The sequence below is a fragment of the Periplaneta americana genome, chromosome 5 (genome assembly GCF_040183065.1).
Source record: "Periplaneta americana isolate PAMFEO1 chromosome 5, P.americana_PAMFEO1_priV1, whole genome shotgun sequence".
Taxonomy (NCBI): Eukaryota; Metazoa; Arthropoda; class Insecta; order Blattodea; family Blattidae; genus Periplaneta; species Periplaneta americana.
In genome coordinates, this window is record NC_091121.1 from 190,749,863 (window position 1) to 190,764,522 (window position 14,660).

The following is a 14,660-nucleotide window of genomic DNA, read 5'->3' on the forward strand; positions in this document are numbered from 1 at the left end:
CACCTCCTTGGATTACATTCTAACAGCTGTATCTCTGTACCCAATAAAAATTGAACACATGTTTCTATGAAGTTTTTTACTATCACCTCTAAAATATTTACTACTAATCCTGAAACAACCTGTATACAGAGTGTATCAAAACATGTGGGAAAGCTCTAGGGAATTGATAGAACCTGAAAACAAGCAAAAAAGTTCATATAAACATATGATCAATTTCGCCTAGTTTGTTAGTTACAGTCATCGTCTTTGATATACATAATATCTGTGGTGATAAAGTTTAATTTACAACTTACAGTACTTTTTTCTTATATAGTAAATTCTAACTTCCAGAGAAAGTGCTCAAAATGGCCACCATGAGCTCTAATACAGACATCATCGACTGCCTTATTCTCTCCCATTACATTCCAGGCGTCTGGTGTATCTGCTGACATCCTTCTTCAAGTCGCTGGCGAAGAACTTCCACGTTAATAGGTCTGGGATACACAATGGCCTTTAAATGACTCCATAAGTAGAAATCCAATGAACTGAGGTCGGGAGAACGAGCAGGCCCGAATGTCGGTCCCTCACGACCTATCCATTTATTAGGAAATCGCTGATTTGAAATTCCTTTAGCAGCAAAAGCAAAATGAGGAGGTGCAAATGCCTTGTGTTAATTTTCTTATGGCAACTGTCATCAGGTGACAAATCACTAACGACTTGAATACAAAAGAAAATTACAGTTACCTACGTAACTGAGTCATGACTGCACGAGAATGGCACAAGAAACCGAACAAATTCGAAGAAAATCTGATCTACAGCTGTTTTGACTACTGCAAATATTACAGAATCTAACTGAAATCAACAACGACCTCTTTAGTGAGAAGCTTAAGTACAACTGGACCTTCAACCGTGTTGGAAAATCTTCATTCTCTCCCAGATCAGGGCAAATTGTCCGATAAGCATCAGTTACAGATATTAGACAAATAAACATTAGTTCAAACACTCGTAATGCTGTATTTTGACTATTGTGACGTGTTGTTTACTGACTCAAGCGCCGAACTCTCGAACAAATTACAACGTGTTCATAACATGTGTATAAGATACGTATATAATACCCGACGATACGATCATATTTCACCATTTTTCGAATCTTTCTCATGACTCCGTTTCACATAATTCACATAATTAAACCAGAAACTGGCAACTGAATGAAATGTACCCAATAATAATAATAATAATAATAATAATAATAATAATAATAATAATAATAATAATAATAATAATAATAATAATAGTAAAAATAATAACACTTACATACAAATGGCTTTTAAGGAACCCGAAGGTTCATTGCCGCCCTCACATAAGCCCGCCATCGGTCCCCATCCTGTGCAAGATTAATCCAGTCTCTATCATCATATCCCACCTCCCTCAAATCCATTTTAATATTATCCTCCCATCTACGTTCACGTCCACACCTGTGGAGTAACGGTCAGCGCGTCTGGCTGCGAAACCAGGTGGCCCGGGTTCGAATCCGGGTTGGGGCAAGTTACCTGGTTGAGGTTTTTTTCCGGGGTTTTCCCTCAACCCAATACGAGCAAATGCTGGGTAACTGTCGGTGCTGGATCCCGGACTCATTTCACCGGCATTATCACCTTCATACCATTCAGACGCTAAATAACCTAGATGTTGATACAGCGTCATAAAATAACCCAATAAAATAAAAATCTACGTTCGGCCTCCCCAAAGGTCTTTTTTCCCTCCGGCCTCCCAACTAACAGTCTATATGCATTTCTGGATTCGCCCATACGTGCTACATGCCCTGCCCATCTCAAACGTCTGGATTTAATGTTCCTAATTATGTCAGGTGAAGAATGCAATGCGTGCAGTTCTGCGTTGTGTAACTTTCTCCATTCTCCTGTAACTTCATCCCTCTTAGCCCCAAATATTTTCCTAAGCACCTTATTCTCAAACACACTTAACCTATATTCCTCTCTCAGAGTGAGAGTCCAAGTTTCACAACCAAACAGAACAACCGGTAATAATAATAATAATAATAATAATAATAATAATAATAATAATAATAATAATAATAATGAGTATATATAATGGAATACATACTGGTATTAGGTGTTAAATGAGCACAATTCATAAAATAAAGTCATAAATAGAGATTTGAATAAAGAATACACAAAAATGAACGCTGCGGTAAACATATGAGCGTTAAATTAGAAGAAAATGCTATTTACATAACAACATTAAGAAGACGATTGAAATTAAGTGCACACAATACACATTTAAAATGAACACAGTAGAATACATTGCATTAAATATTTGCAATGCATTAATTCTGGCAATTCATCATAAGATATTCTTCTAATATATATTTAAAAGAAATCGAAGTTTGCAGGCCTTGACTTCAGGCGGCAGAGACTTCCAGTGACGAGAAGTAGCAACAGTGAAAAATGAGGAATACAGAGATGTGTGAAATGGAATTTCTGGCGTGTTATCGTGTTGTGACCGAGTATTTAAGCTATAATAGCGAGAAAGATTGTGAAATCGAACAAATAAGTAACAGGGGGCAGAGGTGTGCAAAATTTGGCACTATAAGAGAGAAAAAGAAAGTAACCTTCTCCTCTCGTATAACCTGAGCCACTATAATTTATCGAAGAAAGGTGAAATGTGATCGCAGTAGCGGACATTACAAATGAAACGAACACACGCATTATGAACACGTTGCAGTTTCTGGGATAAATCCACCCTGAGATCATTGAATAAAGAATCACAATATTGTATTTGTAGTACTTTAATAAAAAAGAAACAAAAAAAAAGGTAAATCGGGAAACCAAAAAAACTCTACGAAAATGGCCTCTGGCTGGTAAAATTAAAAACAAATAATGTAACCCATGTCAGTAGAAATAAATCTATTAAGGGGTTAGTTACAGCTTACAGCATTAAAATGTTTATAAATATTCAACATTTTTTTCCCTCCATTACTGTATCTTGTACAATAATGAAAACCGGTATGTGTCAGACACTGTCCCTCTGCTATATGAAAAAAATATTTTTTCGATTAAAAAAATTATAATTATATATTTTTTCAAAATTCAAAATAATGGCAGTTTACTGTGCAGTGATGAAGCGTTTCCCTCATAACTCATAAACTTGTTAACATTTTAATGTTCTCTCTCTTTTATTTTATTGCTGAAACTCATGTTTACAATATCATGTTCTTTCAACTACATTCCGTAATAAATAATATATATTTTTATTTTGTGTTAGAAGAAAATACTGATATTTGACCATTTTTTAAATTTTTTTTTTTTATCAGACAATCTATCAAATGTAGAGAAGTGATCTTGCATCACATTGTAGATATGACATGCATAAATACACACAAAAATTTCATCACAGAATGTTGAATAGTTTTTGAGTTACATAGGAAAGAAACGCTTCATCACTGCACAGTGAACACACACACAAAAAAAAAAATTCAAATCGTAAATATATATATATATATATATATATATATATATATATATATATATATATATATTTGTATAGCAGAAGGACAGTGTTTTACACATACTAATTTTCGTTATTGTACAAGATATAGTAATGGAGGTAAAAATGTTGAATATTTCCAAAATTTTACTTGCTATAAACTGTACCAAACCCCTTAAATAAAATAAATAAAAACCTGTTCTAACGATTTCAGTCCACTCTCCGCGGAATCGTCACGTTTCCCCTCCCTTTTGAACTGTACTGAAATGCCCTCTATGGGATTCTTTCTTCGTCCCTATGTTGCACATGACCTATTCAATTTTTTTTACCCCCCCCCCCTCTCCGAGTTACATGATTAGGTTTTTTTCGCTGTCTTCGTTTCTCATTTTGTGAGTTCTTGTACAGACATTTACGTTTTTCTTGGGAAATCATTTATGCTGCTTGTATTTTATTTCATCTTTTGTTCTATAAAGTCACATTTCGCAACCATATTAATGAAAATGTACAGCCAGACACTTACAAAAATATTTCTCTGCTAGTCTAACTCTAGAGTTCTTACGATGATACCACAGTCTACTATATACAGTCACGAAGCTTGGGATAATTTTTTGCATTTCCCGCGATAGTTGCTAGCCGCTTGGAGCGCTGTGAGTACTAGGAACAATAGACTGTGTCACTGCCATCGTGATCTAATACAGGCCACGTGACTCGCTTAACCCGATCACGAAGGGCGGCGTTTCAACCATATAAATTAATTGGAATGCATAAAGAGTAACATATATTTCTCTAAAATGTAGTGTAATTGCATTAATAAAATTTAAAACAATGATTATGAGACACTTCAGACATAATTCCTTGCGAGTTAAAGTGTAATATTATTTTTGTGTGAAAATTACGTTGTTCGTATGTGTAATACTGCCTTTATTTCGATTAAATATTGCGAAATTCTTGTACATTCATTTATGCACGATTCAATAATTTTCAGTTGCACCGCACGAATATTTAGATATGTTGAAATTATAGGTTATGTTTACTGTACCAGTTGCCCCTTTCTGTCTAATTTTAGTGGTCTCCAATGCCCTGCCACTACATATGTATCTTATGTCATATGGAAATTATAGGTTATGTTTACTATATTTAACTTGTATACCTATATTCGCAATTATGCACTATAAATAAACATACTGTCATTTATGACACCCGTCACATTCTATTTGTCTGTATTTTAATACTACAATAAATTGAATACTGAATTATTGTATTTATCTACTACCTAAGAGACGAAGTAACACAATCGTACGTACAATAATTTCATAGGAGTGGTATGATAAATTTTCTGTCTACAATTAAGGAAGGTAGATGTGCTAAATTAAAATCACAATATAAATTCGTTTTTATTGAACCTCAAAATAGCTTCCATTCTAAACTTAAAATGTTGATGCGAACAGATTATGTTAACACGTAAAATTCTCTTCACATTAAAATAACACAGTTTTGTAATTATTTCTGCAACATATTATGCAACAAGAAGTAAAAGGAACTTATGGACACATTACAATAAATAAAACTTAGCAATGATACGCAATAAAGTTATAATATTTCACTGAGCCCCATACACTGAAATAGAAAACCCGAACATGCATTACGGCCTGGTCTAGATCGAAAAGGCATTGAGTGTGCCGTATTTCGCATTGTAGTGAGAAGTTGTGTAAACTGTGAAATGTTCGTTATCGGTTGTAATAACTGTAAATAGCTAAAATACAATAATTTGAATAATAATATGGGACAAGGAGACGTTTGTGGTACTATAAACATTGTAAGAAAAAGAGGTCATAGTTATCCTTCTTCCGAAAGATCCAGGAAGGTGAGTTTATAAACTATAATATATACTTTATGAAAATAATATATAAACCTTATGTATTTCATATTTCAATAGTGCTGTGGGAAAAGATCTGTGATGGTTAGCAACTATCTATGGATGCATATTTAGTAAGTATTGAGCTTCGGTACTGTATATACTAGACTGTGATGATACTTCATATTGCTTAGACAATTATTCTGTATTAGCCTTTGTATTTTTTATTGGGTTATTATACGACGCTGTATCAACATCTAGGTTATTTAGCGTCTGAATGATATGAAGGTGATAATGGCGGTGAAATGAGTCCGGGGTCCAGCACCGAAAGTTACCCAGCATTTGCTCGTATTGGGTTGAGGGAAAACCCCGGAAAAAACCTCAACCAGGTAACTTGCCCCAACCGGGATTCGAACCCGGGCCACCTGATTTCGCAGCCAGACGCGCTGACCGTTACACCACAGGTGTGGACTCTACTAGCCTTTGTAAGAAATGCGATATAATAAATTATCATATTCAGCAACATTGTAAAATTTACACATCATCTTCATGATTTAATTTAACTACATTGCCAATAAAACTATGCATTATTCCAATAAAAGTGTACCTTCTACTCTAGCAAATTATTCGGAATTCTTAAACCTCAGTCCAGTCGGATGGTTTCACATAAAGTCCCACATATACTTACGCGACATGCATTTGATAGCTTTACCCAGCACACAATTCGAGACGATGATGACAGAATATACAAGATCCAGGTCATCGGGCTTTCCACTTGTCATCACATCCGTGTATGACGTCAGGTTCCACTGACGTCGTCACTTGACCTTTTTAAGGGATGGTTCCACCCTCTTTGATCTTCATTCAGCGTTCAATATGAACCGTTTGCGGAGGGTGAGCTCTCCACGTGGATGAACTGTGACACGTGGCACCTTTCCCCCCTCTACGTCTGATGACGTGAGAGGGTTCCTTCAACCCCTCCATGGATTATCGATCGCTTTCTTGATCACATATCATGTAATTTCGGAGAATATCGATTGCAAGCTGGCCTATTGCCCCATATACGACCTTACCCACTCTGTTTAGTCAGTGACCAACGAGCCTGAGGGCTGCGAGTATGCACATGATAGGTCTGCTCCAATGCCAATGACGTCCCATTTCAACTACAGAGATTGAAGGCTATTTACAGTATGCCGATCTTCGAAAGAAAACCAGGAAGAAGAAATGCGTAACACACTGGCAAACTGGTAGATGATCTAATCCCTACATCTAAGTCATTTATAAGATAACGCCATTGTTCAGTGATTGACACTTTAAGGAGTGACAAGCATAAGTTCTATTGTTTAGCTGGCAGTCTTCGTTCCTTACGATTTTCTATGCTTTATGCTCTATACAGGATGAACCGTAAGATATGTTATTAATTTCTAGGGGTTATTCTTCGAGATATTTCAAACAAAAAAAGTTTAATACAATTTTGCTTCCTTTTCGATATAACAATTATTTTGTATGAAACGTTCCGCAGCGTATTTTGGGCAAGCCATTGAATTAAATTGCAATATATTCAGTCGATTTATTTATTATTTATTTTTTGGATTATTTTACGACGCTGTATCAACATCTAGGGTATTTAGCGTCTGAATGATATGAAGGTGATAATGCCGGTGAAATGAGTCCGGGGTCCAGCACCGAAAATTACCCATTGGGTTGAGGGAAAATCTCGGAAAAAACCTCAACCAGGTAACTTGCCCCGACCGGGATTCGAACCCGGGCCACCTGGTTTCGCGGCCAGACGCGCTGACCGTTACTCCACAGGTGTGGACTCAGTTGATTTAAGAGAGCAGTGTATTATGACAATAAATGATTGAAATAATTTCAGTTCTGTCCTTTAAATGTGCAGAAATTTGATCTGAACAAATGTAACTTTTCGTTATGAAAAATAATTTTAAAATCTTACATTTGTTCGGATCAAATTTCTGCACATTTAAAGGACAAAACTAAAATGATTTCAATTATTTATTATCATTATACAGTGATCTCTTAAATTGACGCAACATATTGGGAATTAAATCAATGGCTTTTACAAAACACGCTATGAAATGTTTCATATAAAACAATTTTTAACTCGAAAAGAAACCAAAAACGAGCAAAATTGTATTAAACCTTTATTGTCTAAAAAAAAAGAAAAACTCTTGACAATTTGACAATTTTAAATCATGGTTTATTTAACGACGCTGGCAACTATAGAGGTTACATCAGCCTCGCCAGTGTACCGGAATTTTGTCCCGCAGGAGTTCTTTTATATGCCAGAAAATCTACTGACGTGAACCTGTCGCGTTTAAACACACTGAAATGCCATCGACCTGGGCCGGGATCGAACCCGCAACCTCGAGCACAGAAGGCCAGCCTATACCGACTACGCTACCCAGGCCGACTAACCTCTTGAAATTAATACGGTTCACTTGCATCAATTAAAAAATATAAATAATGTTTGTTACACTGAAAGGAGATAATCAAAATTACAGTGTGACATACATCAATAGTTCAAAGCAAGTAAAAAATAAGCTATTACGGTGCTGTTATTTTAGGAACAGACATTTCTTATATCAGAGATAAAAGAATGATATACCATTCAAATTTAATTTGTTCATAAGGATAGTAGAAACGTGATAACTGTAGTAATGCTATATGTAATACACCGCCCCGCCGATTTAGTAGAATGCGTTTGAGTCTAAAGAAAGCAGCAATGCATACAACATGGCGTGTTGTTGTGACGAGAATCCAAGCCAACGCATATCGGTAAGGCATCATGTCACAAACACGTTCATGTCTGAGTATTTCAGATAAAGTAAATATTACTACAAGTCTTGAAAACGGCACAAATATTAAGGATATTACTGAAGAGTTTAAGGTAATCTATATATATATATATATATATATATATATATATATATATATATATATATATTATTTGAACTGGTAATGGAAATTACGGGCCAATGGCTGAACGGATTTTAATAAATGATCACTCATTTTGAAGCTTGGAACCCAAAGTTTTTCAGAAAAATAGTAGTTTTCAGTGAAATTTCAGTTTTCCTACATAATTTGCTATTTTCCAAAATCCATCTGTCGACAGTTTTGAGAACTAATTGCATTTCAGCATAAAACAAAACACACACTACAATAAACAATAGGCTATTACACGAAGGCCATGACCTGCAGGATTGCTGACATATTTAGAGTTCAAATTCAATTGAAAAGCTTCAAGACTTACTAAAATAATTTACAGGTCTGATTCTGCGGTGTGTAATTTTCTGAGTACAGCTGTATATTGGATATTAAAATCTACAAAACTTGAGGTGGTTTGATGACATAACTACCATTAGAATGCATGATGTTAATATATAAACTACAAAACTTGCGTAAGATAATAATATTATTATTAAAAATAAAATATTTTATACTTATTAATCAAGTGGGTTGGGTCTTTTTCATATATTTAATGGCGGTGTAGTGTAGATTCAGTATTGGCTCGAGAGAGCGCAAAAATTACAGTTCCTAAGGAAAGACGGTATTACTTACTGATAAAATAAGAGGCCTACAAAATTTTGTAGTATTCCGATCATTTCAGCAAGATCTCTTAGCAGGATAAAATGATTTTACCCTCTACATTTCAAGCTCTACATGCAGCAGCTACACCAAGATGCTATGTCTATTGTTCCAAAGCATAGCAAACCTGACTTTCTTTAACTTTCAACTACAATCCACAATGACCTGAAATAGCTATTGCTTTACTCCCACATGAAAAACCCACTGATCGTCCTGACATTGTTACTTGCGTTTTCGCATTGAAACTCAAAAACTGAAGGTGGATAGGTTCAAGAAAAAGTATTTGGCATAAAAATAACATTCAGAGGTAGTATGTTTCATCATTACGGAAGCAAATAACTTTCAAAATGTCTGGCATTTTTCATTGAAAATAAATCTGAAAAATTTTTATTTGAACGTCTAACGAACTTAGTTTGCAGCGTTTGCTGCACAAGCCACTAGCATTTATTTATTAGGGCATAAGTACTTCATCGTTCTAGTATCTGTAGAGTTACAAATGGTGCCCACAATGAAGTGTATCAACTTCCATAAAAAGTTTTGAGTTGGTCTATACAACATATGAAAAAGAAATTTAATAAATCTTATAGATGTTGAGATACATGTGTTTCTGGATAGCATTATCCCGGACATCCGGTGTACCAAATTATCAGAATTCACTTAAGGTTAATTTTTTCCCAGATTATTGGAGAATAAATCAGATTATACTTACACTACCTCATTCAAATGTCGGGGCAATGAAAGTATGGAGCTATACTTCCATGTCTTCTATGCGCATTCCTGGCGTCTAAAGGGGATAACTTACCTTCATATTTTAAAATTACTATATTTAATAGTTCATTTATTGATATGCTGTGTCTTACCTTACTAACTAGGAAGTCCTTTTCGTCAAAATGTCTACCGAACATTTTGGGCGCTTCTCCGGGAATGGGTTCGATCTTGATGCAGACCTCTTGTCCTTTTCTCGCGCTTTCCACTGTCTTGTGATTGCTCTCTATACTCGTGACTACCCCAAGATCCACGAACTACAAATACAGAGACGTCACATCAGAAATAGTCTGTAAGAGTCCACATTTAATTAAGTTTTTCTGTTTAAAATTTCCTTGTAACAGAAAACAAGCGTATCAAAGAGAAGTATGATGGAACGGCTGCCAGTTGTCTTCAAATGTTTAAAAAATACAAATATAAATAAACATTTTAGAAAAAGCCAAAGATAATACAAAATCTGATAAAGACATACCATCAACTTGGTGAGATTGTGCCAGCAGAACTTTACCTACAATTGGTATTTGGTGATTTAATTTTGGTGCATAAGCAAAGAATCGTATGCTTGGTGATACTGTTAACTTTGGAACTTCATTGTAGTGTTCGACTGGCACAATCTTACCCCATTTGACGGTAAATGAAAAAGTACAAAAGCAATACAAATACTTCCTTCAGAATATAAAACAACATGTATCCACTGTGAAAATCACTCAAGCAGAAATTTACCAGAAATTAAAGTTTCCTTGTAGCAAATCTAAATTTCTTATCATGTATTGCAATGGTGTGATTAACAATTCTAAATCTACTCTCATATATATATATATATATATATATATATATATATATATATATATATATATATATATATATACACACACACACAGGGAATTAAGAAAAGTATCCAATATTTTAGGAGGTGCTAGTATGCACCAAAACAAGAAAAAAATGTCTAATAAACATGGGTCCTACAACACATATTTTCTGAGATCTGAACACTTGTTCATAGGAGGTGCTCAATGTGACGTCCATTCATGGCAATGCATTCCTCTGCCCTTCGGCGTAAGGAATCACGCACTCTGAAATTGACCTAGTTGTTCTTGATAACCAAAAGTCTACGGGATTTAAATTTGAGGAACGAACTGGCCAAGGTGTCTAACGGTCCTGAAATGTCAGTGTCAGGTGTTCACGCACATTGCGGAGAAAATGTGCTGGTGTGCCATCATGCATGAACCACATCTGTAGTCTTTGCTGACATGGCACATACTCCAGCAAGGTAGGCAATACGTTAATAAGAAAGTCCTGATAACGAGCCCCAGTTAATCTCTGTGGTAGCACGTATGACCCTTAATCTATCACCAAGAACGCCTGCCCATACGTTGATTGAGAATCGGTACTGATGCCTTATTTCTTCAACTGCATGGGGATTTTCATCAGCCCACACATGCTGGTTACGAAAATTCACAACACCATCTCTGCTGAACCCCGCTTATATCCGCAACCAACCTTTTCTTTTCAGTATGCCTTGCGACATTTCAGTATTCCATGCCAGGGTTGTCAACTACGGTATGATTATCTGGTAGTCTGCTGTATTGTAGGGCAGAGAAATGCATTGCCATAAATGGACGTCACGTTGAGCACCTCCTATGAACAAGTGTTCAGATCTCAGAAAGTATGTGTTGTAGGACCCATGTTTATTAGACAGCTTTTCTTGTTTTGATGCATACTATCACCTCCTAAAATATTGGATACTTTTTTTAACACCCTATATAAATACAAGGTGGAGCAGAATAAACTCATGATTTTGACTTGCGTAATACCCCAGATCACATATAGATTGCTCGTTTCTATGTTAAAATCGGTTGCACTTTGAAGAGAACAACCGCCAGGATCGCCACCCGTCCGCCGTAAACGAACACGAGATGGCAGTACAGTCGCTAATGCAATTCAAATGGGAGTTATGACGTGACTCCTTATGTAACAACTAGACGGCAGCATAGTAAATCTGACAAAAGTTGTTACCGTCAAAACCTATAACGCCGAGCAATCTGGGTATATATGATCCAGAGTAATACCCATCCGATAGTTGGGATGGATTGAAGTTAGGCATGGTATAACATTGGTCAAGGTATGCCATTTATTTTTTTTATTTTATTGGGTTATTTTACGACGCTGTATCAACATCTAGGTTATTTAGCGTCTGAATGATATGAAGGTGATAATGCCGGTGAAATGAGTCCGGGGTCCAGCACCGAAAGTTACCCAGCATTTGCTCGTATAAGGTTGAGAGAAAACCCCGGAAAAAACCTCAACCAGGTAACTTGCCCCGACCGGGATTCGAACCCGGGCCACCTGGTTTCGCAGCCAGACGCGCTGACCGTTACTCCACAGGTGTGGACTGGTATGCCATTTAAGGTTAGGGCATCAATTGATTAGTTTACATGGCAACGATTTGTTTTGTTACTGAAATCAACAAATATAAACTATTTCAGTAAATGTACTGAACAAACATGCCTCGTTGGTCAACAGAACGTCGGGCATTCACTATTGACACATTTTTTTAAAACGGAGACTCAGTGATAACAGCGATTATTCAAGCGGCATTCCAACGTTGCAAGATATGGAAAAGTTCGGATCGGAACACAATCAATAACTGGATTGAGAAATTACGAACGACAGCTTCTGTAAAAAATAACAAACCTGGAGGAAGAGCTCGAACTGTGCGTACACCGGAGAATATCGAAAGAGTGCGTACTGCCGTCATTCGCAGTCCAAAACGATCTGCAAGTCGACAAGCTGTTGCCCTTAACATATCCAACAGGTCTCTTCGTCGGGTATTGCACATAGACTTAAATTATCGGCCGTACACATTAAAATAGTGCAAGAGTTGTCGGACCGTGACTTCATCTCAAGAACGGAATTTTACAATGAATTTATTCATTTAATGAACGAAGATATAGGGATTATTCGTCACTTAATGTCAGACTTTGAATTGTCTGGTAGTGTAAATAAATAAAACATGCTATACTGGAGCGCTCAGAATCCTCGTGAACTGCATATGGGCTATTCCATCTCAAATCGACCGAAATATAGAAAAAAATTGACCTTGCAATTTTTAAATACAATAAAACTTATTCTGTCTGTAGACAACTGTGATATAATGCTTTGTGCAAAGTTTGAGGCATCAGAACTTCATAGTGTTTAAATTAAAAATATTTAAATGTATCGTATTTTCATAAAATTAGCAACTTTAAACTGTTGTAGCTCCAAAACCCTTTCACCCTGTGATCAGTTTTTTTTTATTTTATTGGGTTATTTTACGACGCTGTATCAACATCTATGTTATTTAGCGTCTGAATGAAATGAAGGTGATAATGCCGGTGAAATGAGTCCGGGGTCCAGCACCGAAAGTTACCCAGCATTTGCTAGTATTGGGTTGAGGGAAAACCCCGGAAAAAACCTCAACCAGGTAACTTGCCCCGACCGGGATTCGAACCCGGGCCACCTGGTTTCGCGGCCAGACGCGCTGACCGTTACTCCACAGGTGTGGACTCCCCAGTGATCAAAATCATGGTTTATTTTGATGCTGAAAAGTTAAAGTTTATATTGACATGTAAACAGTTTTTCTTACTTTTTATGGAAATGGAGAAATTTAGATTTTTCCTCATTAAGACGCCTTTGCCCACGATAAAATATTTTAAACTATATGGTTAGTTCCCGCATTGAAAGTACAAATAAACACATATTTTTTACTGGTGCACCGTTTATAAGAAAATATTGAAAATATCAAATAAAGAAAATAAATAGTACGCGCGTGAACTAACCAGCTGACTGTGAGGCGGGAGCTAGCCGAGACAAGCAAGGTCAGAAGACATAAACACGTGATGTTTCGTCTAGTAGCGCATAGCTAGACTAGCTTTATCACAAGTTTTCATAAACACAGGAGTAAAATGACGCCCAACGCTCGCTTATCTCCATCTCTCGGCCAGTGTGTGCGGTACTGCGCCGTTCAAGTCTAGGCGTGTGAAAATAATCTATTTAATACCCTCCAAACTTATTGCCGAGCCACAAAGCAAACAATGCCGAATCCCTCTTAATAATGCAAGGTTTTTTTCTCAATATTTTTTACATTTTTACAAATGGGCAAAAAGCCTAAAAGTAAGTAAAATCAGATTATCTGTCTCTCTGTATACAACAAAAATAAGGATTATTTCTTAACATAACCTACCAAATGTCAGCTTCAAAATGAGCTCCCGTTCAATGTTGTGCAGTAAACGGTTCCAGAGTTCTGAGCGCTGAAAGAGGCTTGTTTTTATTAAATACGCTAAATTTGTCGCTCAATAGTACGAAAACCGTTTGACTTTCGATAGTATATTTTTGAAAATACACTCTCCTCAGCATCTTGTATAAATAGGGAAAAAATTAGAGTATTAAAAAAATGGGAGGTTTTTTACTGAGCGATTTCATATGGAATAGCCAATATGATACCACTTCACAGCTAGAAGGTAACAGTTTGATGCGGGATATTTTTAAATATTTTATAACTCATAGCAACTACACAAAGTTTATGGAATGATATGAACGACAATAGAATATCAAAGAACATCAAAGTACACGGAGGAAATGTGCTTCAAACAGTTTTCCTCATCAGAATCTGCAACTCTGACGCACTACCGTGAGAAACCCTGAACTAGTTGAACTATAGCTCGGCAAGGGATGTATATGAATATGACATAAAGACTTCATAGCTCTTATTTGGGTTTTTGAGATATGTACAGTAGTGCAAAAAAACCGGACCGACCCTTGTAGCTGATTTCAGGATCACAGATGCAAACTTTGCTAGTCACAAAACACATCCATCTTGTATAATTAATTGTAACAATGAAATTTATTGCATTTGTTAGATTTTTACCGTCCTTTGTTTCTTTCAGTGCCTCAAACTTACAGACGAAAAAACTTT

At 36.2% G+C, this 14,660-nt stretch overlaps 1 protein-coding gene across 2 annotated transcripts in view; it reads right to left on the minus strand.

Moving 5' to 3' along the window:
• Nucleotides 1-14,660, minus strand: part of eIF5B (eukaryotic translation initiation factor 5B) — a 288,622-nt gene that overhangs the window by 76,609 nt on the left and 197,353 nt on the right. For both annotated transcript variants that reach the window (XR_011332334.1, XM_069826929.1), the window contains exon 21: nt 9,802-9,963. Coding sequence is in view for 1 of the 2 variants with exons in the window: in XM_069826929.1 (XP_069683030.1) it covers nt 9,802-9,963 (162 nt within the window). In the remaining variant the exon portion in view is untranslated. The remainder of the gene's footprint in view (nt 1-9,801; nt 9,964-14,660) is intronic.